Source organism: Euleptes europaea, chromosome 2, assembly GCF_029931775.1.
Source record: "Euleptes europaea isolate rEulEur1 chromosome 2, rEulEur1.hap1, whole genome shotgun sequence".
Classification (NCBI taxonomy): domain Eukaryota; kingdom Metazoa; phylum Chordata; class Lepidosauria; order Squamata; family Sphaerodactylidae; genus Euleptes; species Euleptes europaea.
Window position 1 is genome coordinate 130,302,256 of NC_079313.1, and position 23,536 is coordinate 130,325,791.

General features: G+C 44.3%; 1 protein-coding gene and 3 non-coding genes across 4 annotated transcripts in view; 2 read left to right on the forward strand and 2 right to left on the reverse strand.

Annotated features, from left to right (window-relative positions):
* Window positions 1–5,301: 5,301 nt before the first annotated feature.
* On the forward strand, window positions 5,302–5,373 carry TRNAT-GGU (transfer RNA threonine (anticodon GGU)). Its single transcript has one exon. It is a non-coding gene; the product is annotated as a tRNA-Thr (tRNA).
* A 6,006-nt stretch (window positions 5,374–11,379) lies between these two features.
* CABLES2 (Cdk5 and Abl enzyme substrate 2) overlaps window positions 11,380–23,536 on the reverse strand; it is a 50,173-nt gene continuing 38,016 nt past the window's right edge. The window contains exons 6-10 of the mRNA XM_056845124.1: window positions 22,100–22,265; window positions 16,623–16,726; window positions 14,438–14,544; window positions 13,270–13,474; window positions 11,380–11,521 (exon numbers count right to left, since the gene is read on the reverse strand). Coding sequence (XP_056701102.1) covers window positions 11,381–11,521; window positions 13,270–13,474; window positions 14,438–14,544; window positions 16,623–16,726; window positions 22,100–22,265 — 723 coding nt within the window. The 3' untranslated portion in view covers window position 11,380. The remainder of the gene's footprint in view (window positions 11,522–13,269; window positions 13,475–14,437; window positions 14,545–16,622; window positions 16,727–22,099; window positions 22,266–23,536) is intronic.
* Window positions 18,067–18,138, forward strand: TRNAI-GAU (transfer RNA isoleucine (anticodon GAU)). Its single transcript has one exon. It is a non-coding gene; the product is annotated as a tRNA-Ile (tRNA).
* On the reverse strand, window positions 19,221–19,289 carry TRNAT-GGU (transfer RNA threonine (anticodon GGU)). Its single transcript has one exon. It is a non-coding gene; the product is annotated as a tRNA-Thr (tRNA).

The window sequence follows — 23,536 nt, forward strand, 5'->3', positions numbered from 1 at the left end:
TTGCTATTAGTGCAACAAGAAATTGCTATTCTTGCAACAAGAAATTCCTAAGCAGAAAAGACAGTGAGTGGATCAGTGCTTCTCATATGCTTGAGTGACTGAAAACTACATAAGATCCCCAGCAGTCTCTTAACACTACCCACCTCCTCATGGAGATATTCCAGCAGGTTCTCATCAGTCATATGCATACTTAAAATGACACACTGTGTATCAATTTAACCAAGTTCTGAGATTTTTTGTTTGAACTCTCAGCTATGAAACAGAAGAGTCTACAAAGGAGATTAAGTTATAATAAAACCATATGAAAATCTCATGTTTTGCAATCCTGAGGTTATAGTTATCAATAGGCATACCCCATTGTCCTCTGAGCAATTTATTTCAATGTGAGAGGAAAGTTCTGGAAATAATGGAAAATTTCCTGAAAATTTCCAATCATGCCTAGTTCAGTAGGTTCAGTTACTAAGGAACAGGAAGCCCTACACCAAAATATGAAGACCTTGTACAATAATACAAGGAGGATGAAATACTAACACAAGTTCAGATCGAGTATGGGTCTTAACTTGTTATTCACTGGTAGCCAGTCTCAACTGAACTTTGTAAAACGTCGATGAGATACAGCATGATACTGTTGACCACTTTGTTTACATGTGTCCCTCCTCTCCCCAGCTCAGAGTACTACCGAGGCGAAAAGCTTGTTGGAGGTCTGGGACAAATCAAACCACAATCCATGTAATAGCTTTTATAAGGACAAGCTACAGTGATACACATTTCCATGGAGAAATCACTCACTCAAATTAATCAACTATTTTATATAGTAAAAAAAACTGGGATCAGGTGGCACTTTAAAGACCAGCAAACCAAATTCTCAGGCATGTTTACCAGGTAAAAAGTTTAAAAATAAGGATTCTATTTAGAATCATGGCATTTGGATTACTTGTGAAATTTCTTTTAGCCAAGGCTAGCCTGCAGCTAACACCAACTTCACTCTACGGTACCCTAAACTGACAAGAGATTAGCATATTCTGAACTAAAAAGGACCTTTAACTAAATCTAGCCATCCCCAACACCAGCTTTTATGGAAATGCTAAATCCAAGTCCAGTAGCATCATACAGACCAACAAGATTTTCAGGATATAAGCTTTCAAGAGTCAAAGCTCCCTTTGCCAGAAGCTTTCACTCAAAAGATTATACCCTGAAAATCTTGTTGTTCTCTAAGTTGCTACTGGACTTGAGCCTAGCTCTTTAATTGCAGACGAACATGGCTACCCTCTGAAACTATCTTATGGATATGTGTACCAATAGAATACCTAGTTGTAAATCAGGGAAGAAGTCAGGGAGGAAGGCACTTAACAAGCAGAAGGTATTAAATATTTGGCCACCTGCTTCTCTTCCACAAGCAGAAAAAAGTAGGTACAACCCCCACTCCAAGAAAAAGCTGGAATACCACTAGCAATCAACTGACAAAAAAGCAGCAATTTTTTCTCCTCCATGAAAGAGAACACAGAAGAGGGAGAAACGTACAAGGTAGGCTGTCAGTGCAGTTCTGAACAAAGTCATATCCTTTCCAGTCAATGGGCTTATATAGGAACTTCAACAGAGCAATCACAGAGTTACCAAGTCTAAGCCCATTGAAATGAATGGGCTTAGATTGGGGTAACTCTCCTTAGGAATGCACTGTGTGTGCATTAAGTGCTGCCAAGTCGCTTCCGACTCATGGCGAACCTATGTATCAATGTCCTCCAAAACGTCTGATCCTTAACAGTCTTGCTCAGGTCTTGCAAATTGAGGTATGTGGCTTCCTTTATTGAGTCAATCCATCTCTTGTTGGGTCTTCCTCTTTTCCTGCTGTCTTCCACTTTTCCTAGCATGATTGTCTTTTCCAGTGACTCTTGTCTTCTCATAATGTGACCAAAGAATGACAGCCTCAGTTTAAGTCATTTTAGCTTCTAGGCTCAGTTCACGAATGTACTGTAAGTGGTACATATTTATTGCACAAACTGTAGCTGGCCTAGGAATTCATTTATCTTTGAGTTGCCTGAAACATTCTCAACGGGACGAAAGATTTCCAACAAAACAAACTCAAGGAAGCTTCTGCAGTCAAACTTTTAAAAAATTATCGTTTGCAGAAAGGGGATTTTTAGCTGCTGGTTGCGAGAATAAAAGGGGTGGTGGTGATAACTCCTGATTTTCTTCAATATGATTAGAAACGCCAAACTAACTGAATTCCTACATGGAAAAGATATGGAAGAATATAAAAAAACTTGGGCAAAGGCCGCCACATATTGGGATAAACTGGCAAAAATGGATTTTACTACTTTAATTAGTGAGGTATTGAAACTAATTTTAATATTTTAATATTTTACTGTTAATAGATATTTTTAAAACTGTTAAGACACTTCTTCAGAAGTCGGGTGATGGGTCACTTTTGTAAGGTGGGTGGAGGGTCGAAGGGGTATCTTTTTGGTTTTCATAATTTTGTAACTACGAATGTATGAATAAGTATATATAGATCCTCTTCTGTATTTTCTTATGTTGATTTTTTTATTGTATTTGTTTGTTTTTGTTTTATGTGTTATGTGATAAAAATTATTAAAAATTTATAAAGAAAAGAGAACGATTAGAAATCTAAGAAATGCTTTAAGTAGGCAGTGGGGGTGGGTGGGAGAAAGGGGGGGTACACTGCACGCATGCGCAGAGGAGCAGCGCAGTAAAAAGAACTCTCCACTTGCACCCCCCACGCAGCAACCGAGAAATAAGAGACCTTCTACATCGCCTCGAACGGCACCCAGATCGATCTAGACGGGAGACCTTCCTCGCCAGCCCCCTCCCCACTTTAAATATTTCCCCCCATCCCGATAACGAAGGCTATAAAAGGCCCACAAGCCTGACCAGGCCTCGCCTCACCTCCTCACGCGCCGCGAGCTCAGGCCGGAAAGGGACGGGTGCGTCACCGAAGAGCGACGAGAAAGGCCGCGGCGGAGGGGAGCGACGCGAGGAACAGGTCCGGTCGCAGAGAAGATGACGTTTCTCAAGGGCCGTTACACCCCGCCTGTCTTCTGGGCTCGCCCGAGAGCGGCCTGTCACTCAAAGGTGGGTTAGGCGCGCATGCGCTCTGGCCGCCGCAATGTCCGTTGAGGGAAAAGGGGGGAAAGGGGGCAAACCGCCGTTTTCAGGCGCGATTGAAAAATAACGGTTTTTTTCGAAACAGATCTTTAAAAACCAGGAAGCAATTTTCCTACGGGCCAGGTTGGGCAGGGTTCCTGGGGTTAGGGTTGCCAATCATACTACTGTATTCCCACACTGAGCTTCTTTACCCTTCTTGGGACCCGTGGTGGGACATATATCATAACCTACAATTTGAAAATGAAAGCTTGATACAAAATTTTGCAAGATGCCTTCTGAAGGACTGAAGTAGAATTGTTAAATGGCCAAGAATTTGAAACGGCCGTATCCTCCATTACTATTGGCATCCATTGGACTACATGAGATTAGCTTGTGGAAGAAGAATGTGTACCTTGTTTGGACATTTAAAAATATGAACATTTATGAATGACTTCTTGTAGGTCTTTTTGTGTATATAATGAATGACTTCTTGTAGGTCTTTTTGTGTATATAATGTGTCATAAGGTATGTAATTGCACGTAGCTGTTTATAAATCTATTTGCACTTTGTTTATGTAGTGTTTCGCTCCTGTACTAGCTTCTAAATCCTTGGATAATTGTACAGTGGTGTCTATTTTCTCCTCAACCTCCAGGTGGTGGCTGGAGATCCCCCGCTATTGCAACTGATCTCCAGGCCACAGAGATCAGTTCCCCCTGGAGGGAATGGCCGCTTTGTTTTTTGTTTTTTCTATTTCAAAACAATTTTTTTTTATAATAGTTTTTATTTATATAATTAAGAGGGTACAGGGGAAAAAAAGGGAAAGGGTAAATGTTATATTTATAAAAACAATACAGTATTATAAGACAGTTTCTGAATAAAACATAATTACAGAGTATCATTAGTTTATTCTACTTGTGTCAGGCTGATTTCTAATATCTGAAAATCCAAATTTTGCTTGGCAGTTAATTAAAGTAAGAAAATATAGTACATAGCTTATTATGGATGTTTAAATCAACGTGCTTCGTTCAAATTAGCTACAATTCATATAAATGAATGGCCGCTTTGGAAGGTGGTCCATATGGCATTCTACCCCATTGAAGCCCCTCCCCTCCCCAAACCCCGTCCTCCTCAGGCTCCACCCCCAAAATCTCCAGGTGCTTCCCAACCTGGAGTTGGCAACCCAACCCTACCTGGAAGGGTTTTTTTTGGTACCATCTTCTGGGCATGGAGTAGGGGGTCACTGTGGCTGTGGTGTAATGCTTGAAATCATTATATGCTATGGGAAATGTATTGGAAATGTATTCATTCTTTGATTTGAAATATATTCTTTGTACTCAATAAAGTATATCTGCACTCATGAACATGCCACACCCAGCATATTAGAGGTGGCTTGCATAGTGACACCAAGCCCTTGCATATGTTACAGGCCTCAAGTATAAGAGGCCCACTGTTGCTCCTTAGAAGCTAATTAAAGAATCCATAGATGGCCTTAGTATGCTTGCATAAGCTGGTTTTCCAGAGATAAGAACCAGCTAGGAACCCTCTTAGTTAGCCTTGGCAGCTGCCAGGGTCCAAGATAAGAACTGCAGTAATTTAGGATCAAGTAGAGAAGCACCTGGGAATATGGGTCTTCACTGCTCATTAGTGAGAATGAGATCACCATTTCTATGTAACGCCTCCGAATCTCTGATAGGGTATTCAAATCCTTAAATATCTATTATTGGTTCTATGTATTGACGCCATGTATTTCGTCTTTTGTACCTCCCATTACCAAAGATTATATCTGTGCTTGCACTCCTTTGATGCGTGTGTGAATTGTCCTGCGCATTTGGGCAATTTTCACCCGGTGTGTATATTGGGCCTAATAAACAAACTGCTTTGAACTATCAACCTCCTACTGTGTTATTGTCATTGGGAATTGATACAATAATACAGGCATATCAGTGGCAGTTGTGAATTTGGGGAGGGGCTGTGGCTCAGTGGTAGAGCATCTGCTTGGCATGCAGAAGGTTCAACCCCAGGTTCTATCCCCGGCATCTCCAGTTAAAGGGACCAGGCAGGTAGGTGATGTGAAAGACCTCTGCCTGAGACCCTGGAGAGCTGCTGCTGGTCTGATTCTGAGTAGACAATACTGACGTTGATGGACTGAGGGTCTGATTCAGTATAAGGCACAATCATGTGTTCATGTTTTTGAGGGGAGGGGCTGTGGCTCAGTGGTAGAGCATCTGCTTGGTGTGCAGAAGGTCCCAGGTTCAATCCCTGGCATCTCCATTTAAAGGGACTAGGCAAGTAGGTGATGTTAAAGACCTCTGCCTGATACCCTGGAGAGCCACTGCCAGTCTTTGATGGACCGTGGGTCTGATTCAGTGTAAGGCAGCTTCATGTGTTCAATTTCCTGCCCTGTGCAGAGGGTTGAACTAGATGACCCTGGTGGTCCCTTCCCACTCTATGATTCTATGAGAAAGGGTGCCCCTTGGGCTCCAGCCCTAAAAAACTTATGCTAGATTTAAAAAAATGGCTTTGTCTCTCTCTCCATGCCCCCCCCCCCAGTAGCACAGGACTCTTGTTGGTTTTGAAGGGAATCACAGTGCATTCCTGACCTTTCAGGGCAAAAGCCCTTATGTGTGTGTTAAGTGCTGTCAAGTCACTTCCGACTCATGGCGACCCTATGAATCAATGTCCTCCAAAGTGTCCTATCTTTGACAGCCTTGCTCAGATCTTGCAAACTGAGGGCTGTGGCTTCTTTTGTTGAGTCAATAACGGAAGCCAAACCCAATACATTAACATATAAAATATAAATGCAATCCAATATCTATCAGTAAAATTATTAACAATTATTATGGTGACCCAGTAGGTCACGGAGGAGTGGTCCATCAACTACTTTTACTAGCCATGTTGACTGAAGGGAGCCTCCATATACAAAGGCAGTAGATCTCTGAATACCAGTGCAGGGAGGCAGTAATAGGGGAGGGCCTCAGCCTCTATGCTGTTACTTGGTCTTGCAGGGCAACAGGTAGGCTGTGCAAAACACGACTAGATGGACCACTGGTCTGATCCAGTAGGGCTCTTCTTTTGTTCTTAGGGTGAGGATTTTAATTCGGGTCTCCCAGAACTTAGACCAAAACATTGACCACTGCAGCACACTGGTATGTCTGTCTGATTAAAATGCCTTCGCTATCCCTTATTTTAGTGTAGCCCTTTATTTCAAGTAATGAAATAAGTTAAGTATCAATTTTTGTTGTTGCTCTCTATTGGTGGCAGGAAAGACCCTGAAAAGATTTATCTCCATGAGTTGTAAATTCAGTTCATGTTCAAGCTGCCCGTGCAGCAAAGCAGCTATCTGATCGCTCTACTAAACAGCAAGATTGATTTTCGTGTTCCGGGGAAGAAAGGGAAAGAAGGCCTGACAGCTAACGTGGCTGTCGCTGCAGGTAGCCTTCCATTGGCCGAAGCAAAATCCAAAAACAAGCCATGTCATACCTTTCATTAACTCCAACCAAAGCAACAGAACAACATGCAAGCTATCCAGTTCACTAGAACTCTTCGTCAGGATTGATAAGGTAAGAGGGTTGGTTCCAGACTAAATTTTAGAATAATAGGAGAGGTATGTTTTGCCAATTCCCACATGCTGCTGCAAACCCCTACTTTACCTCTCATGTCATAATTTAAAGGGGACCCTACAAATGCTTACACTAAGGTGTCGCAAGACTTTTGTATACAGTTGAGTATGCAAGGGGAAAATGCAGAGTACAAGATAGGTAAAATTGAAAATTGCTATTCACTGTAAACACACATTAAGAAGGGGAGCAATGAATATAGATCTGGTAGTCTTGTATGCACCTTGATTGCTTTTTCTTTAGTGGCGTTTTGAGCGGAAAAATGTATTTTTCTGAGCCAGCGTGGTGTAGTGGTTAAGAGCGGTGGTTTGGAGCGGTGGACTCTGATCTGGAGAATCCGGGTTTGATTCCCCACTCCACGAGTGGTGGATGCTCATCTGGTGAACTGGATTTGTTTCCCCACTCCTATGCATGAAGCCAGCTGGGTGACCTTGGGCTAGTCACAGTTCTGTTGAGCGCTCTCTCAGCCCCACCTACCTCACAGGATGTCTGTTGCTGGGAGGGGAAGGGAAGGTGATTGTAAGCCGGTTTGACTCTCCCTTAATGGTAGAGAAAGTTGGCATATAAAAACCAACTCTTCTTCTATTTGTAACTAGTACGTGCCAAGTGCATCTGTGGTCCTGATACTGGTAGAATTCAGGTTCTCCACTCCCCACCCCATGTCTGGCAATTGTAAAAGGGTACTAGAATTCAAAATCCAAGCGCCTTACTGACAGGGAGGGAAAGAAAAAAAGACAAACGCTGAAGTGTTTTTTAAAGGAATATTTATGACACAAACCTGAAGTACCTTCAGTTGTGCTTGGTTATAAAATACGTATCAAAACATTGAATTACACAGCACCTTATTAACAAGTTCATTCATTTCATTGGTAACAGCATAGGACAATTTACAAAGTAGGGACTTTAAATCTACGACAACACAGAAACAATACTATTTACATTAAAAATGTACAGACTCCTCTCTGGAGTGTTTTTTTTTGGGCTGAAAGTAAATAAGCACCATTATTTACATAAGATCACACAAGATGGCCACCACCCAATTTACTGTTAAGAGACAGACGTTGGTCTCGAAAGAAAATCTGGGAGATTACAGCAGATCTAGTTTTGGTTGTAATAATAAAGTTTTACCACACAGTGGCAGCTTTTGCACAAACTAGGAACTACAATGAGAGTCGATCGAGAAACCAAAAATTAAGGTGAAAGAATACAAACCCCACACCTTCCATATTGACTATGGTATTCAACAGCTGTTTCCTGTAACTTGCAAGATGATATTCAAGATGAAGTTAAGTTGCAAAGTTGAAAATGACATTTTGAAGCTCAGTTCTTCTTCGGGTTTCCTAAGCCAACATTTCTCTTGGGTTATGTTATGCATAGGCTTGCCAGGTTCCTCTTTGCCACCGGAGGGAAATTTTGGGGCAGAGCCTGAGGAGGGCGGGGTTTGGGGAGGGACTTCAATGCCATAGAGTCCAATTGCCAAAGTGGCCATTTTCTCCAGGTGAACTGATCTCTATTGGCTGGAGATCAGTTGTAATCAGATTGCCAGCTAGTACCTGGAGGTTGGCAACTTTAGTTATGCAGGATCTATCTGGAGCAGTAAGAATTTAATACAAGCCCATTTTTTCATACTGTAATACAGTAAGGAAATCTTACAGACAGGATTTTGTCCCGAGGCAGGCATATTGAGAAATATATGCAGAGATGAATGAAGGAAAAGCTTGCAAATTCTAGCTTGGTCTTGACTTTTTAACCTAAACCTGATTTCTTCCACCCTGCCTTGGAAGAATTATAAACCAAATTCATTTATTTGAAAGGACAGTCATGCAATTTTCCTTATAAATTTCAAAACAAGGATAATAATGGCCGCAACAGAAAAGCAAGCTTTGAGAGTATTCCAAGTTTTTCCCAATTTGACCCCCAGTGTAAATATTTTAATCTGGTGGTGGAAAATGCTGTCAAGATAGTTGATTTATGCGACCCCACAGGGTTTTCAGGGTGAGAGACAAACCAAGAGGTGCTTTGGTTTGCCATTGCCTGCCTCTTAGTAGCAAGTCCTGGGCTTTCTTGGTGGTCTCCCAAGTACCAACCAGGGCCAACCCTGCTTAGCTTCCGATATCTGATGAGATCGAGCTAGCCTGGGCCAATTTTAATCTGAGCCCCCCACCCCAAAACCGAGAAACTTTATGTCTTCGGTAAACGGTAAAGTCCTATGTATATTCTTATAGCATCTATCAGCTCAAATAGACCAAAACAGAAGTAAATTTTCCACTCATTTTAAACAACTTAAACAAGGTGGTACTTAACCAGAAGAGATTGAGTTGGCAAATGTGTTGTAATACAACAGTCAATTGTATTTATATTGTTTAGAAGCTTGGCAGATAGATGAAAACAATTCACACTTTCTGTCAGTTTAGAAATCCACACGAGGAATGAAATGTTTCAACTCCCCGTGAAATATCATCTAAATTTGCCTTAGGGTAGAAATTGGAGCATCATTTCTGCATTGTAAAATATCTGCTCAGAAATAAATACATCACTTCTCAAGAGAGGAATAACAGCAATATTAAGATAACTTACAAGGTGTTATAATTGCTATTTGACTGGTGCTACTTTAATTACATGTAATAATATTCAAGCCACGGTTAGAGAGTCTTTTTTTTACAGTATTTGTCGTCATTTCAATAAAGTCAACCTGGCCTTATTTCCAAAAGTCAATCTGAATAGTTTTATATTTATGTATACGCGACCAGAAACATGGAAACCAAAACGTCAAGGCAGTTCTACAGTTAAGACTCCCATCTGGGATGGTGCATGAACAGGTTTGTTTGCATGTTCCCTTCTTCTTTTCAGATTCTTCTAGCACCACTTAGTGATCCCCCCACCCCCCGGATCCAGGTTGGAATATACGGCATGCTAGAAGACATGAAGCCCTCTTAATTCTATCAAGACGGGAGGTTTCTAGACACCGACCGATACATTACTCAGAATAAGGTGCCAGAATTTGGAACGGACTGCAGGCGATGGGGTCATGTTTCTGAGTGTTCCCCTATGGGAAGAACTCCCTGCACGTACTAAAATTAGCAGATCAAGGAACAGTGTTTATCTAATTTCTGTGTTACTACATTTGGGGTAAAGCATTCAAAAAATATGGCTCCTGATCCTGCAAAATCACAGTCCCGACTTCTGCCTCCTCATTCTATATGATATATAGAATTGGCCAAAGCCACAGTAACAAACAAAACATAAGTGTTTGAAATTCTCAATCACAACACTCAAGTAGTAATTTTGTTCCCCGGCAAATAATTCATACATATGCACACACAAAGAACACATTGACTTGTACCACGATATTGCTTAGAAAAGAAATCCAATCCCCCACCAACTCTTCTGCTACAGATTCAGGAAACGAAAAGTTCATCTCTTAATTTGTAGGCCGCTTAGGCCAAAATAGCTGGTTAAAGGGGACAGAAGCTACATCACTGTGCTAGATATATATTAACCTCTTCGGATAAGGTGATTTGGAAGTACGACGAAGGTCATGTTCATGAGTATCATCACAGTGACAAAAAGCTTGGAAGTCCAAGTTTTTTAAAAAGAGAATTAAAAAAAAGAAGACATGCTCAGTTTCATTGGCTTAATTTAGATAAACGACAGCTGTACCGGCTGAAACACTTGTATCAAGCACGCTCGGGAAAGACAATACGCGAAACAACATTGTTATAAATAAAACGGTTCTTCATTTCAGGTGACAGTAAGCAGCAACTAAAGATGTCGGCTGCAAAGTAAGACGACCGCTTTAAATCAGCCACATTCAGCTTCTCACCAAAGGACAAGTTTAATATGGGAATTGCTTTGTCGTTAGCTGCCTCGTTCAACACGTGCAACATTTGAGAAAGAGGTTTCAATTAAAAAAACCACGACACACCGACCCCTTTATTCACGATTTTAGAACAAACATTATCCGAGAACATATATCCCCTCTGGAAGTGATAGCGTGGACAAACTGGAATAGTTTCCCCTTATCGGGTATGTTAAAACAAGGCAAACAACGATAAATCTCTATTTCAGAATTCCCCACTAAGCAATGAAACGTTTGTTTTAAAAAACACACACACAAGGCTGGTACCAGCCCAGCCCAGACCTAGGCACGTCTTTTCCTTCCTCCACCCCCCTAAAAGCAGTATGATTTAAAATGTACGATTTATGATCTGAACTGTACGAGAGTTCTCAGTAATACTATTTGAAAGATATGATGTTTTGGAATGGAAGTGATTGTTGTCCTTCAGGTTCGAGGAAGAAATGAATGACAAAGTTTTCAGGGGCGGGGGAGCGACGTAGTGATCGATGCTCGGAAGGAAGAACTAAGTAAAAACCTGGAAAAAAAAAGTCTCGATGGTTTGACCAGCAGCTCCGGCAACAACTGGTTGAGAACTGTTTGTGCTTCAAACGTCCAAAGCTCAAAGGCTCTTTTTGGCCACTTCCCATGCACACAGAAGCTGTATGGGTCCACCTGTCTCCTGGTAGCTCCACAGACACCTTGCTGTAGTCTTCACAACTGTGACGTTCGCAACTTAGTTCGATATTGTGGCGCCGAAAAGACCGGTGGTCCGTACTGAAAGTCAGCAGCTAAGCACTAGCGCTCGGCTAGTATGCAGCTTTTGCTAGGACTGCTGTGAGAGGCGCCGGAAGTGAGGTAACATTTGGTTTTCGGGAAGATAGAGGGCTAGTTCCAAAGCGACGAGTACCGTGAATTCAAATCCAATGAGCTCTCGTCTGTTGAATCTAAACCTCTCTTCTAACTTCTGTAACAAGATTTTTAAAAGAGAGAAAAGAAATTAACACTGGGCTGCCAAAGGTAATACCAATGTATGGAATGGTTTGCAAATTTCTGATTTAATAAATTAAACTTTAATTTAATTTAATTGGGGAGGGGCTGTGGCTCAGTGGTAGAAGGTCCCAGGTTCAATCCCTGGCATCTCCAGTTAAAGGGACTAGGCAAGTAGGTGATGTAAAAGACCTCTGCCTGATAACCCTGGAGAGCCGCTGCCGGTCAGAGTAGACAGTATTAACTTTGATGGACCAAGGGTCTGATTCACTATAGGCAGCTTCATATGTTCAACTTCTCCCGTTATACATTTCAGGACAGTGTGTATGAGGTTTCTGGGAAGTCTGACTTCAAGGGACACACTGGTCTCAAATGGGAGGGGCTGTGGCTCAGTGCTAGAGCTTTTTTTTGTTGTTTTTTTATATGCCGACTTTCTCTACCACTTAAGGAAGAATCAAACCAGCTTACAATCACCTTTCCTTCCCCTCCCAACAACAGATACCCTGTGAGGTAGGTGGGGCTGAGAGAGTGTGACTAGCCCAAGGTCACCCAGCAGGCTTCATTTGGAGGAGTGGGGAACCAAATCCAGTTCACCAGATTCGTGTCTGCAGCTCATGTGGAGGAGTGGGGAATCAAACCCAGGTTTCCAGATCAGAGTCCCTCGCTTCAAACCATGCTGGCTCTCGCATCTGCTTGGCATGCAGAAGGTCCCAGGTTCAATCCCCAGCATCTCCAGTTAAAAGGGACTAGGCAAGTATGTGATGCTGCCGGTCTGAGTAGACAATACTGACTTTGATGGACCAAGGGTCTGATTCAGTATAAGGCAGCTTTGTGTGTTTATGGCCTTAGATTCAGCAGGGTTCCAATCACACCACAGGACCCAACGGTTTAATATACAAGGTCAAAGGAGGGCCATTTCCTCCTTTCTCTGGTGCCCTACTGTGTCCTGCCAACAACTTGTGATGTAATTAAGTTGGCAGACTGCGACAAAGCTCAGGGTCCATGCCGTGAGCACGACAGCTGAGTGGGGGTTTGAGCCTGGGTCTCCCCTATCCTAGTCTGACATCTGAACCACGACACAATAATTCCATACTACCCTCAAACAGGTCACAAAGGCATCCTTCTTACAGTGTTCTTCAACCTTTCCAGACCCAGGACCCTCCCCCCTTTAACGCACAAGCAGCAGTAGAGACACACCGAGCTGGTTAGAGGCACACTGACTTGGTTAGTAAAGGGAACCTCCATAGTCAGAGGCAGTACCCCTATGAAACCAAGTGTTAACAGGCAACATCAAGGGCAGGCCTTGATCTCTATGCCTGTTATTGGGTCTCCAGGGCAACTGATTGGCTATTGCGTGAAAGGATGCTGGACTAGATGGACCACTGGTCTGATCCAGCAGGGCTCTTCTTATGTTCTTCTTTGTACCTGGGTCCCCCTTTCAAAATGGCAGCTTTCAATTCAGAAATCAGAAGTGTAAGGTTGTGCATCGCTCCAGTCTTTTCTCAACTTTACGGCGACAACCAAGGGCACGGCGCTCCTCTCAAAACACTTTCAAAATTGCATCTGATATGTACTCTTAACATGGAAATTCATTCGATGTTTTCAAGCAAATTATACACAAAGGAGAAGAACTAGTATGCAAATCTTACACAGCGCTTTAGGGAAATGTTTTGTAGCGTCTTCAGAGTTCTTGGCTCATAAGGAAGTTATTCTGGCTGTACTTACATCAATAAGGTGTTTGACTTCATGTTTCCTGAGATCACTGCTAATCTTGGCTGCGAGGAGCACGCAAGCACCAGCGCACAGTTTTCGGTTCTGTTTATTGAGCTTGCCTTGGAGCACAAGCTTCTCGAAGTAAACGTAAGCCATGGAGACGGTCACCGGCTCCAGGTTGCATTCCATGCTCAGGTTCCGCATCTCTCGCTTTAAACTGCCAGTGGGAGGGAGGAGAGAAAAGACATCTATTTCAAGCCCAACTTCCACGGTTCGGGAATGACGCACTTAAACTTAGGTACTAAATAAAGGGTAAACGAGTAAATAAACACATAAAGGGTAAGCCAGGGCTTGTTTACATATGCATGTCCGTTACTTGGTAAAACTCCCACACCGTCACAAATTATTTCTAGTGGAGTAATTCAACGCATTTCAGCAATTTCTGCTGAAGGTCACCACCTGTTCAGTAATCAGTAATACCTCTCCTGCTATGTTCCCTGGAGGACTCTTCGTTCAACTAATACCAATCTTTTGGGTGGTCCCTGGCCCAAAGAAAGTCCGGCTGGCCCTGGCCCCCGCCTGGTGGAATAGCCTCTCGAATGAGACCAGGGCCCTGTGGGACCTTAAAGAGTCCCGCAGGGCCTGTAAAATGGAGCTGTTCTGCCAGGCTTACGGTTGAGGCCAGCTACGGCTTCCTATATATGATTGCTGGCCTCCCAACGCTCACCGTTGTTGTATCTGAATCCATCTGCTTGCCTAGTTAAAACTTTTTATACCTAGAGGTTCCTAATTAGTTTTTATAACTTCTATTTTAAATGCTGTTTTAATGGTTTTATTGATTAAATGGGTTATTACTCTCCTGTAAGCCGCTCTGAGCCCGGTCTCGGCCGGGGAGAGTGGAGTATTAAAGTGAAACTATTATTATTATTATTCATGTGTGGGACATAACAGGCTATGGCTGCAAGCCTATTCACACAGAGTTAGACTTAAATTCCATGGGAGTAACTGGGACCGAATAACCATACACAAAACTGTATATTTAACCATGTATTTACAGAATTACCATTTAGGACAAGTTTTTTTTGAGGGGCGGGGGAACCGACTTGTCCCAAAGCGGTTTACAATCACAATGACGTTCCCCCCATTTCTTTCTCTCCCCCACCCTTTAGTCTTTCCTTACCTTCTGATTTTGCTCAGCGTCAGCTTGATGTGAGGAAATTTCTCTTTAAAAGTTTCATTCATATCCTTTTTAAGGTCTGAGGGTTTCACATATTCTATGACTGTGGTCTGAAATAAAAAAAGTTTAGTTTTTTTTTATTTTAAAAAAGGCTTTAAAATACTGGCTTTGACAAAAAAGTAGAAATAAAAGGGCTGGACCAGTCACAGGAGATAAAAAATAAGGCCAAGGTCAATTGCGCAAAATAAGGAAAAATATGTTTTATTACTCAGTTAAAATTCCCTACGCGATTCGCCTAAGAAGACCCTTCAAGGAATCTGTTAGTCTTGCAGTGGTTTTTCAAAGAGTGTAAGATCAGCAGCAAAACTCTGACATGCATGAGATGCTAATCCATAAAGGTAAAGATAGTCCCCTGTGCAAGCACCGGGTCATTCCTGACCCATGGGGTGATGTCACATTCCGACGTTTACTAGACAGACCATGTTTATGGGGTGGTTTGCCCTTGCCTTCCTTAGTCATCTTCATTTTACCCCCAGCATTCTGGGTCCCCATTTTACCAACCTCGGAAGGATGAAAGGCTGAGTCGACCTTGAGTCAGCTACCTGAAACCGACTCCCGTCGAGATCGAACTCAGGTCATGAGCAGAGCTTTTGACTGCAGTCCTGCAGCTTACCACTCTTTGCCACGGGGCTCTTGCTAATCCATAACGAGGGGCAAAATAGATAAGCCTGTCCCGCCTCGTGTCTCCTCCAGCCCTCCAACCTACCCCCAAACAAAGCCGCACAATACAGCGAGCATCCACCAAGCATTCCTGTCCACACATACAGCTGGTTGGTCATGTAGCCGGCATCTGACCCAGGATCTGTGTATCCTTGTTTTGGTGATTATAACCATGGTGCAAGTTTAGGTTTATATGCACATTTAGGGGGACAAAAACTTGGAGGTTGAGTAGCTCATCAACATTCTGAAACATGGCCCTGGCTGTTAAAAGGGCAACTTCAGAGTGAGATGGCATTCTTGTGTTGGTGTCATGTTATGCTAAGTGTGTTACTCAACACCGACTGCCTTTGTGCAGGCTTACAGTCCTTCTGCATCGAGGCCATCGCTGAGGCATCCCAGATGAGAAAAGTCTTAAATCTCTTTGAGGACAGAAGGTTTCCAAAGCGCTTTGGTAATCTCTTAATCCTGTGATCCTTGGCGCTTCAAGTGCAGTGCAGAACTGAGAGTTTATATGGCTTCTCTTTTTTGGCAACGCACCCAAAGAAATGCCATCAGATTCTTAAGGGTATTTTGTGACTAGCAGGTGTGGCGCTGGAGGGAGGTTAACAACCCTCAGCCCTGCGATAAGGTGAAGTAACAGCTGTTGGCTTGGCAGCAGTATCATACAGAGGCTATATAAAAAAGGGCTTGAACCTGAGAAAGAAATCTGAGCCTGTGACAACTTCCTGGCTAGGTCAGAGCAAAGGGGCATTCAGTCTAGCAGCCAATTAGAAATAACATCCAACCAAGCACCCCGGAGAATGCAGAAGCCAGATTTAACGGTGGTAGCCAGCGTGGTTTAGTGGTTAAGAGATCAGATGTTATGTTCATGAGTGGGACATAATAGGCTATGGCTGCAATGGTTAGGAGCAGTGGACTCTGACCTGGAGAGCCGGGTTTGACCCTGGTGGTTCCTTCCAACTCTATGATTCTATGTCCTTGGTTAGCACTTGGATGGGAGACCACCAAAGAAGTCCAGGGTTGCTATGCAGAGGCAGGCAATAGCAAACCATCTCTGAACATCTCTTGCCTTGAAAACCCTACTGGGTCGCCATAAGTCGGTTGCGACTTGCCAGCAAAACAAACAAATGAAGAATTTTCTAACAGAGTGGTTCCTCAGCGGAACAGGCTCCCACGGGAGGTGGTAAGCCCTCCTTTCCCTGGAGGGTTTTAAGTAGAGGTTAGATGGTCATCTGTCATCAATGCTGATTCTATGACCTTAGACAGATCGTGAGAGGGAGGTCACCTTGGCCATCTTCTGGGAATGGATTAGGGGTCACTGGGGGTGTGGAGGGAGGCAGTTGTGAATGTCCTGCATTGTGAAGGGGGTTGTACTAGATGACCCTTGTGGTCCCTTCCAACTCTATGATTCTATGAAACAACCTCCAAGTGCCCTGTGTGTTGAGGATCTGTCCTCTCAGCACCTTACCATGTATGAGGCAAAGATGAGAACCCGCTTATGCTTCCCACACGGCCACTGAGGGTCATCAAGGAGATTGGGATTGTATTCTGCTAACTCACCAACTTCATTTCCTGCAAGGGGGAAAAACACAAGAGAGAGATATGTGGCATGCTCACCCGTATGATGAAGCTTGGGGGTTGGGGGAAGCACATAACCCCCCCCCTTCAAATTCTAGAAATCATTTGCAAACAGGAAGAGGGAAAGACAAAGAAAAGACACCTTCCTGAACTTTTGAGGGAGCCAGCATGATGTAGTGGTTAAGAGTGGTGGTTTGGAGAGATGGACTCTTGATCTGGAGAACCGTGTTGGATTCCCCACTCCTCCATATGAGCGGCGGAGGCTAATCTGGTGAACTGGATTTGTTTCCCCACTCCTACACACAAAGCCAGCTGGGTGACCTTGGGTTAGTCACAGTTCTCTAATCAGAACACTCTCAGCCCCACCTACCTCACAAGATGCCTGTGGTGGGGAGAGGAAGGGAAGGAGATTGTATGCCAGTTTGATTCTCCATAAAAGGTAGAGAAAGTCAGCATATAAAAACCAATTCTTCTTCTTATATTGTAAAGCAAGAACAGAACGTTGATGTGGGTTGGAACACACCATCCAGGACCAGTGGGACTGCAAGAACTACGTTCCCACAGGTCTTGCCCTCCTTCCCCCCCCCATGCCCTCTGATGCGTGAAGTTCTTCAAAACGGATGTGGACAGAATCAAGTGGGTGCAGAGAAGTTTGATAGGGGGCCTGGGGACCAACCCCTAAGAGGAAAGGTTGAAGGAGTAGGGAATGTGCAGTCTGGAGAAGACGAGGTTGAGGGGGGACAGGATTGCTCTCTCTAAGTATTTGAAGGGCTGTCACTTAGAGGAGGGTAGGGAGCTGTTCCTGTTGGCAGCAGAGGATAGGACTCACAATAATGGGTTTAAATTGTGGGCGGAAAGGTACTGGCTGGATATTGGGGGGGGGAGGAAATTACAGTAAGAGTTGTTTGCAGTAGAATCAGCTACCTAAGGAAGTGGTGAGCTCCCCCTCACTGGCAGTCTTTAAGCAGCGGCTGGACAAGCACTTGTCAGGGATTCTCTAGGGCCCTAGGCTGATCGTGCATTAAGCAGGGGGTTGGACTAGATGGCCTGTCTGGCCCCTTCCAGCTCTGCGATTCTATGATTCTATGATGTCATTCCCGCTGTTGGAATTCAGATTGATAGCTCCTTGGGGCAGGGACCTTCCAGTCTGACTTATGCCTGTTGCTCTGTTAAAATGCACATTGATGGCATTACATAAAAGTGGACTGGAAGTCAGCCACAGAAAACATCCGCTTTCATGAAAGATTAATCCAGAGCCATTTACTACTGCCAACATCCAACCCCCCCAAGACAACAGTTTATAACCTGACTAGGACAGCATGAGGGTTTGGGTAGGGGCTGTGGCTCAGTGGTAGAGCATCTGCTTGATATGCAGAAGGTCCCAGGTTCAATCCCTGGCATCTCCAGTTAAAGGGACTAGGCAAGTAGGTAGTGTGAAAGACCTCTGCCTGAGACCCTGGAGAGCCGCTGCCGGTCTGGGTAGACAATTCTGACTCTGAAGGACCAAGGGTCTGATTCAGTATAAGGCAGTTTCATGTGTTCATGGATGCATTACAGCACTTGGAGACAGATTTGGGGTGGTGCTCTGGGAAGGTGCTGGTAGCAGTGGAGTAAGATTTCAAGGTGGAACATTTTGAGCATTTCTTGTTCTCAAATACATGAATCCCTCTTATACAAGGTACATTTGGTGGTGGAAAGTGCCGTCAAGTCACAGCTGACTCATGGCGGCCCCATAAGGTTTTCAAGGAAAGAGACGTTCGGAGCTGGTTTGCCATTGGCTGCCTCCGAGTCACACCCCTGGTCTTGGAAGTCTCCCATCCAAATACTTGCCAGGGTCAGGGCTGAGAGTGGTCCAAGGTCACACAGCAAGCTTCCATGGCATGAGCGGGGATTCGAATCTGGGTATCCCAGATCCTAGGCTGACACCTTAACCACTCTGGAGAACTGCGTTTGATTCTCCGCTCCTCCACATGAGCGGTGGAGGCTAATCTGGTGAACTGGATTTGTTTCCTCACTCCCATACATGAAGCCAGCTGGGTGACCTTGGGCTAGTCACACTCTCTCAGCCCCACCTACCTCACAGGGTATCTGTTGCGTGGACGGGAAGGGAAGGTGATTGATTGTAAGCTGGAAGGGAAGGTGATGGTATGCTGACTTTCTCTTCCTTAAGTGGCGGAGAAAGTCGGCATATAAAACCAACTCTTCTTCTTCTACACCATGCTGGCTCTTCTAACATTCATTCATCACCTTATAAATAAATAGACATCACCACATTTGCTCAAGTTCCTCCAGTCCGGCTGCTGTCTTTCCCATGTCTGAAAATTTAGCTTACTATCTCCAAACTGAACACAAGAACACATGAAGCTGCCTTATACTGGATCAGTCCCTTGGCCCATCAAGGTCAGTATTGTCTACTCAGACCGGCAGCGGCTCTGCAGGGTCTCAGGCAGAGGTCTTTAACATCACCTTCTTGTCTAGTCCCTTTAACTGGAGATGCCAGGGATTGAACCTGGGACCTTCTGCGTACCAAGCAGATGCTCTACCACTGAGCCACGGCCCTTTCGGGAATGGTTGGAGGGGCATCCACATATTTGGCCCCCTCCTTTTAAGCTGCTTTGCACCTAAACACCCTCTCCCCCAAGCATGGGACTATGACACAGGGAATTGGTTCTCACAATTCTACAGGCACATGCAAAGGCAGCCTTCATGCCGTTACCAGAGCTGATCAAGCGAGACAGCTGCGCCGCCAAAGGAACAACATCAACCACAACTCTGAAAACCACTCTGGCTTCATCTGCAGCTCTGTGCTATCAGGTGTAACAAAGCCTTCGATCTTGACAGGCTCTGACGAGTGGAACAACCTGCCGTTTCCTCTCTGCACGGCTGGAGCGCTGGCTCTGTAGAGCCTTCATTCAAGCAAACAGCTGTAGGTTTTACAATGCAAACCCGAGCTGGCAGGTCTGCCAAGTACACTGGTGTTTTTACCCTGTTATCTTAACGAAGAAAGATCGTAAAGGAAGCTGGCATTCCGGCTTGAAATTCAAACTGGGGTGTTCAGAGACCTGGGCTCGGAAAAGCGGAGAAAGCCAAGCTTGGCTGGGAGAGGTAATCATGAAGCACCGTCAGTAAATTACTCAGTGTTTTGACTTTCAAGCAGCTGGTGCTCTGCCCAGATTCTTATAAAACGTACGTTTGGTTTTGGTATTTTAAGGAGTTGCCTTGATTTTCAGAGAATGCCCCGCATGTGTCCTTTGCTTAGTCATGGTTATGAAGCCCAAAGACAGTTCTTTTCTATATTTAGACGTGTCTCAACATTTTCGCGCTCAGCTGCTGAATCGAAGCATCATAAAGGGCAGATTCGCCTCCTCTTCTGCCGTAAGGAAACATGATTAAACCGGTAGCGGCTGAGAGAATGTGGATGTAGTTTGCATGCCTGTATTTCTGCTGCAGACCTATGAAAGCTGGCGTCTGATGCGGAGTTCTGCCTTCTGAGAGCCATGCCTTGCTATTAGAACAACAGCAGTATCCTAGTCCTTATCGTTGAATAGAAAAACTTGGAACTAGTGTGTTGTTAAAAAAAACATCTCAGACGTTTAACAGAGCACAGTCCCTTGCCACAGGGCTCTGTAACCTTTTATAATTAAAATAGCCAAACTATGTCAAAAAATGGGGAGGGGCTGTGGCTCAATGGTAGCGCTTCTGCTTGGTATGCAGAAGGTTCCAGGTTCAATTCCTGGCTTCTCCAGTTAAAGGAACCAGGCAAGTAGCTGATTGGGAAAGACCTCTGCCTGAGATCCTGGAGAGCCGCTGCCAGTCTGAGCAGACAATACTGACTTTGATGGACCAAGGGTCTGATTCAGTATAAGGCAGCTTCACGTGTTCATGTGTTCAGGGCAAGAGAACCACAAAGAGCCAGTACACAAGGAAGAGGAGGAGGAAGAGAGTTGGTTTTTATACCCCAATTTTCTCTACCTTTAAGGAGTCTCCAACTGGCTTACAATCGCCTTCCCCTCCCCACAACAAACACCCTGTGAGGTAGGTGGGCTGAGAGAGCTCTGTGGCAAGCCCAAGGTCACCCAGCAGGCTCCATGTGGAGGACCAATGAATTAGCAGTGAGATAGCTAACATTTTTGCCCAGAACAAAATTTGGTGCAAATTAAGGAGTTCCTTCTTAAGAGAAACATCAGAAGAATCTATATAAGAATGAACGAAGAGTTCTGATGAGATTGCCAAATTCTTTCAGAACAGGCTACACATCCCTTGGTTGTCATCAGATGAGAGCCAGCGTGGTGTAGTGGTTAGAGTACTGAAGGAGGAGGAGAGTTGGTTTTTATATCCCGCTTTTCTCTATCTTTTAAGGAGTCTCAAAGTGGCTTACAGTCACCTTCCCTTCCTCTCCCCACAACAGACACCTTGAGAGGTAGGTGGGGCTGAGAGAGTTCTGAGAGAACTGTGACTAGCCCAGGGTCACCTAGCTGGCTTCATGCAAAGGAGTGGGGAAACCAACCTGGTTCACCAGATTAGAGTCCGCCGCTCACGTGGAGGAGCAGGGAATCAAACCCGGTTCTCCAAATTAGAATCCACCGCTCTTTACCACTGCACCACACTGGCTGGAGGGAAACTGCCACTGACCAGTTTATTTACTAACACAAAATTAGTTGAAAACTACAAGGACAAAACTAGAATTGACCCTTAGCTGGCTGAAATGCTGGCATCCTAGAGGGGGAGACTGGACATTTCTAGCTCCTTGAAGCAGGCAGATGCCTTTTTATAACCATAAAAGCATTATGTACCTCAACGTGTTATGTTAGTAGTAATATTAGCACTAATTATAAAAGGAGCCTTGGAAACCCTCCCCAAGTATGGAAGCAACTCAATTACTGCACTGAAAATTAAAGACGACGATGAAGAAGAGTTGGTTTTTATATGCTGACTTTCTCTACCATTTAAGGGAGAATCAAACCAGTTTACAATCTTCTTCCCTTGCTCTTCCCACAATAGGCACCTTGTGAGGTAGGTGGGGCTGAGAGAGCATGACTAGTCCAAGGCCACCCAGCTGGTTTCATGTGTAGGAGTGGGAAACAAATCCAGTTCACCAGATTAGCATCCACCACTCATGTGGAGGAGTGGGGAATCAAACCAGGTTCTCCAGATTAGAGTCCACCACTCCAAACCACCGCTCTCAACCACCACACCATGCTGGCTCTCTGCATTAAGCTGCATTGAGAATTTGTACCCTTGGTTTTATGCACAAAACCTGCTAAAGACCCTATTTGATTGGTTCCCTTCCTGAAATCTCACATCCCCAAAAATGTCTAACAGCAGCAGTAATGTAACCATGTCCAGGAGATTGTGGGGGGCGCTTACCAATATCTGTTGCCGAGGATATCGGTTTGGCTGTGGTGGTTTTGTGCCTTGACCCCCCCGCGCTCCGTGGAACGCCGGCTCGGCACAAAGGAATGGCACCATGAACATCAGTTTTACGGCCCACAAGAGCATTGGTTGGATACAAGAACTTTGCATAGGACACAATCTGCAAAGAAAGAGAGAGAGAGTTCAATTAATTAAAAGTGGAGACTAGGGCTTGGATGATTATTATCAACTATTGGCTGAAAGTACACCTTCATCCAACAGGTTTAATGCCTTTCACTCATCCCTAAATCTTCTTGGAGTGAAGGGATAGTTTTAAAAATTGTTCACGTTAGGCACAGACCCCGAACAATTATCGGAACTAGGATTCAGTACCTTTAATGGAAGGATTTTCAGTCTGCTCTACGAACATCTCTAAGCCATAAAAAAGCAAGAAAATGTTAAGCTAGAGAAACGTGGTAGGAAGTACTGGTTCTGACAGTTGAGCGATTATCTTCTCTCTAAACATTTGTTCAGCTCGCAGCTAAAGATGCTTCCTTGGCGTGCTGATGCTTGCTTGAAAAGGTCATTGATGGCTGCAGGCGACTAGGTACTGAGCACATCGGACCTTTTCAGGAGGTGGCAGGAGGTAAAAGAGTTGGGCAGCATGAATGCAGCCAACAGAAGAGACCAAAGACGGAGTTTGTAGCTGGCAGGCAAGAAGGAGCTTTTTGGAGGCAGGACTGTGGCTCAGTGGTAGAGCATCTGCTTGGCATGCAGAAGGTCCCTGGTTCAATCCATGGAGCCTCCAGCTGAAAGGACCAAGTAGGACGTGAAGTGAAAGACCCCTGCCTGAGACCCTGGAGAGCCGCTGCCGGTCTGAGTAGGCAATACTGACCTTGATGGACTAAGGGTCTGATTCATTATAAGGGAGCTTCATGTGGAGCGCCAAGTGCATGGATTGTTGTGGGGCAACTAGGGCACTTTTGAGACCCGCACTGCATTGCAGTACCTGACTTCTGCCCCATGGGCTCAGGTTGTATATAGGTCAACAGAGACCACTATAAGTTTCCTGTAGTCTCTCCTTACAAGGAAACCACTCTTATAAAAGGAACTTCCCACCAAATGGGAATGTGGTGTCAGAAAAACAGTATCACTCTTACTGGACGATCAAAAGAACTGTACAGATCCTAAAAAAAGGCAGGTATGAATAGGCTCAGAGAGAATGCCAAAAAAGGAACCATTTCAGGGCTCAACATGTTTTTCTTTTGCAAATTTAGCTACCAGGAAAATTCCTTTATTGAAGAAGAAGAGTTGGGTTTTATAAATTGATTTTCTCTACCTTTTAAGGAGACTCAAACTGGCTTACAAAAAAAAAAGAAGAAGGAGAAGGAGGAGGAGGAGGAGGAGGAGGAGGAGAAGAAGGATGATGAGTTTTTATATGCCAATTTTCTC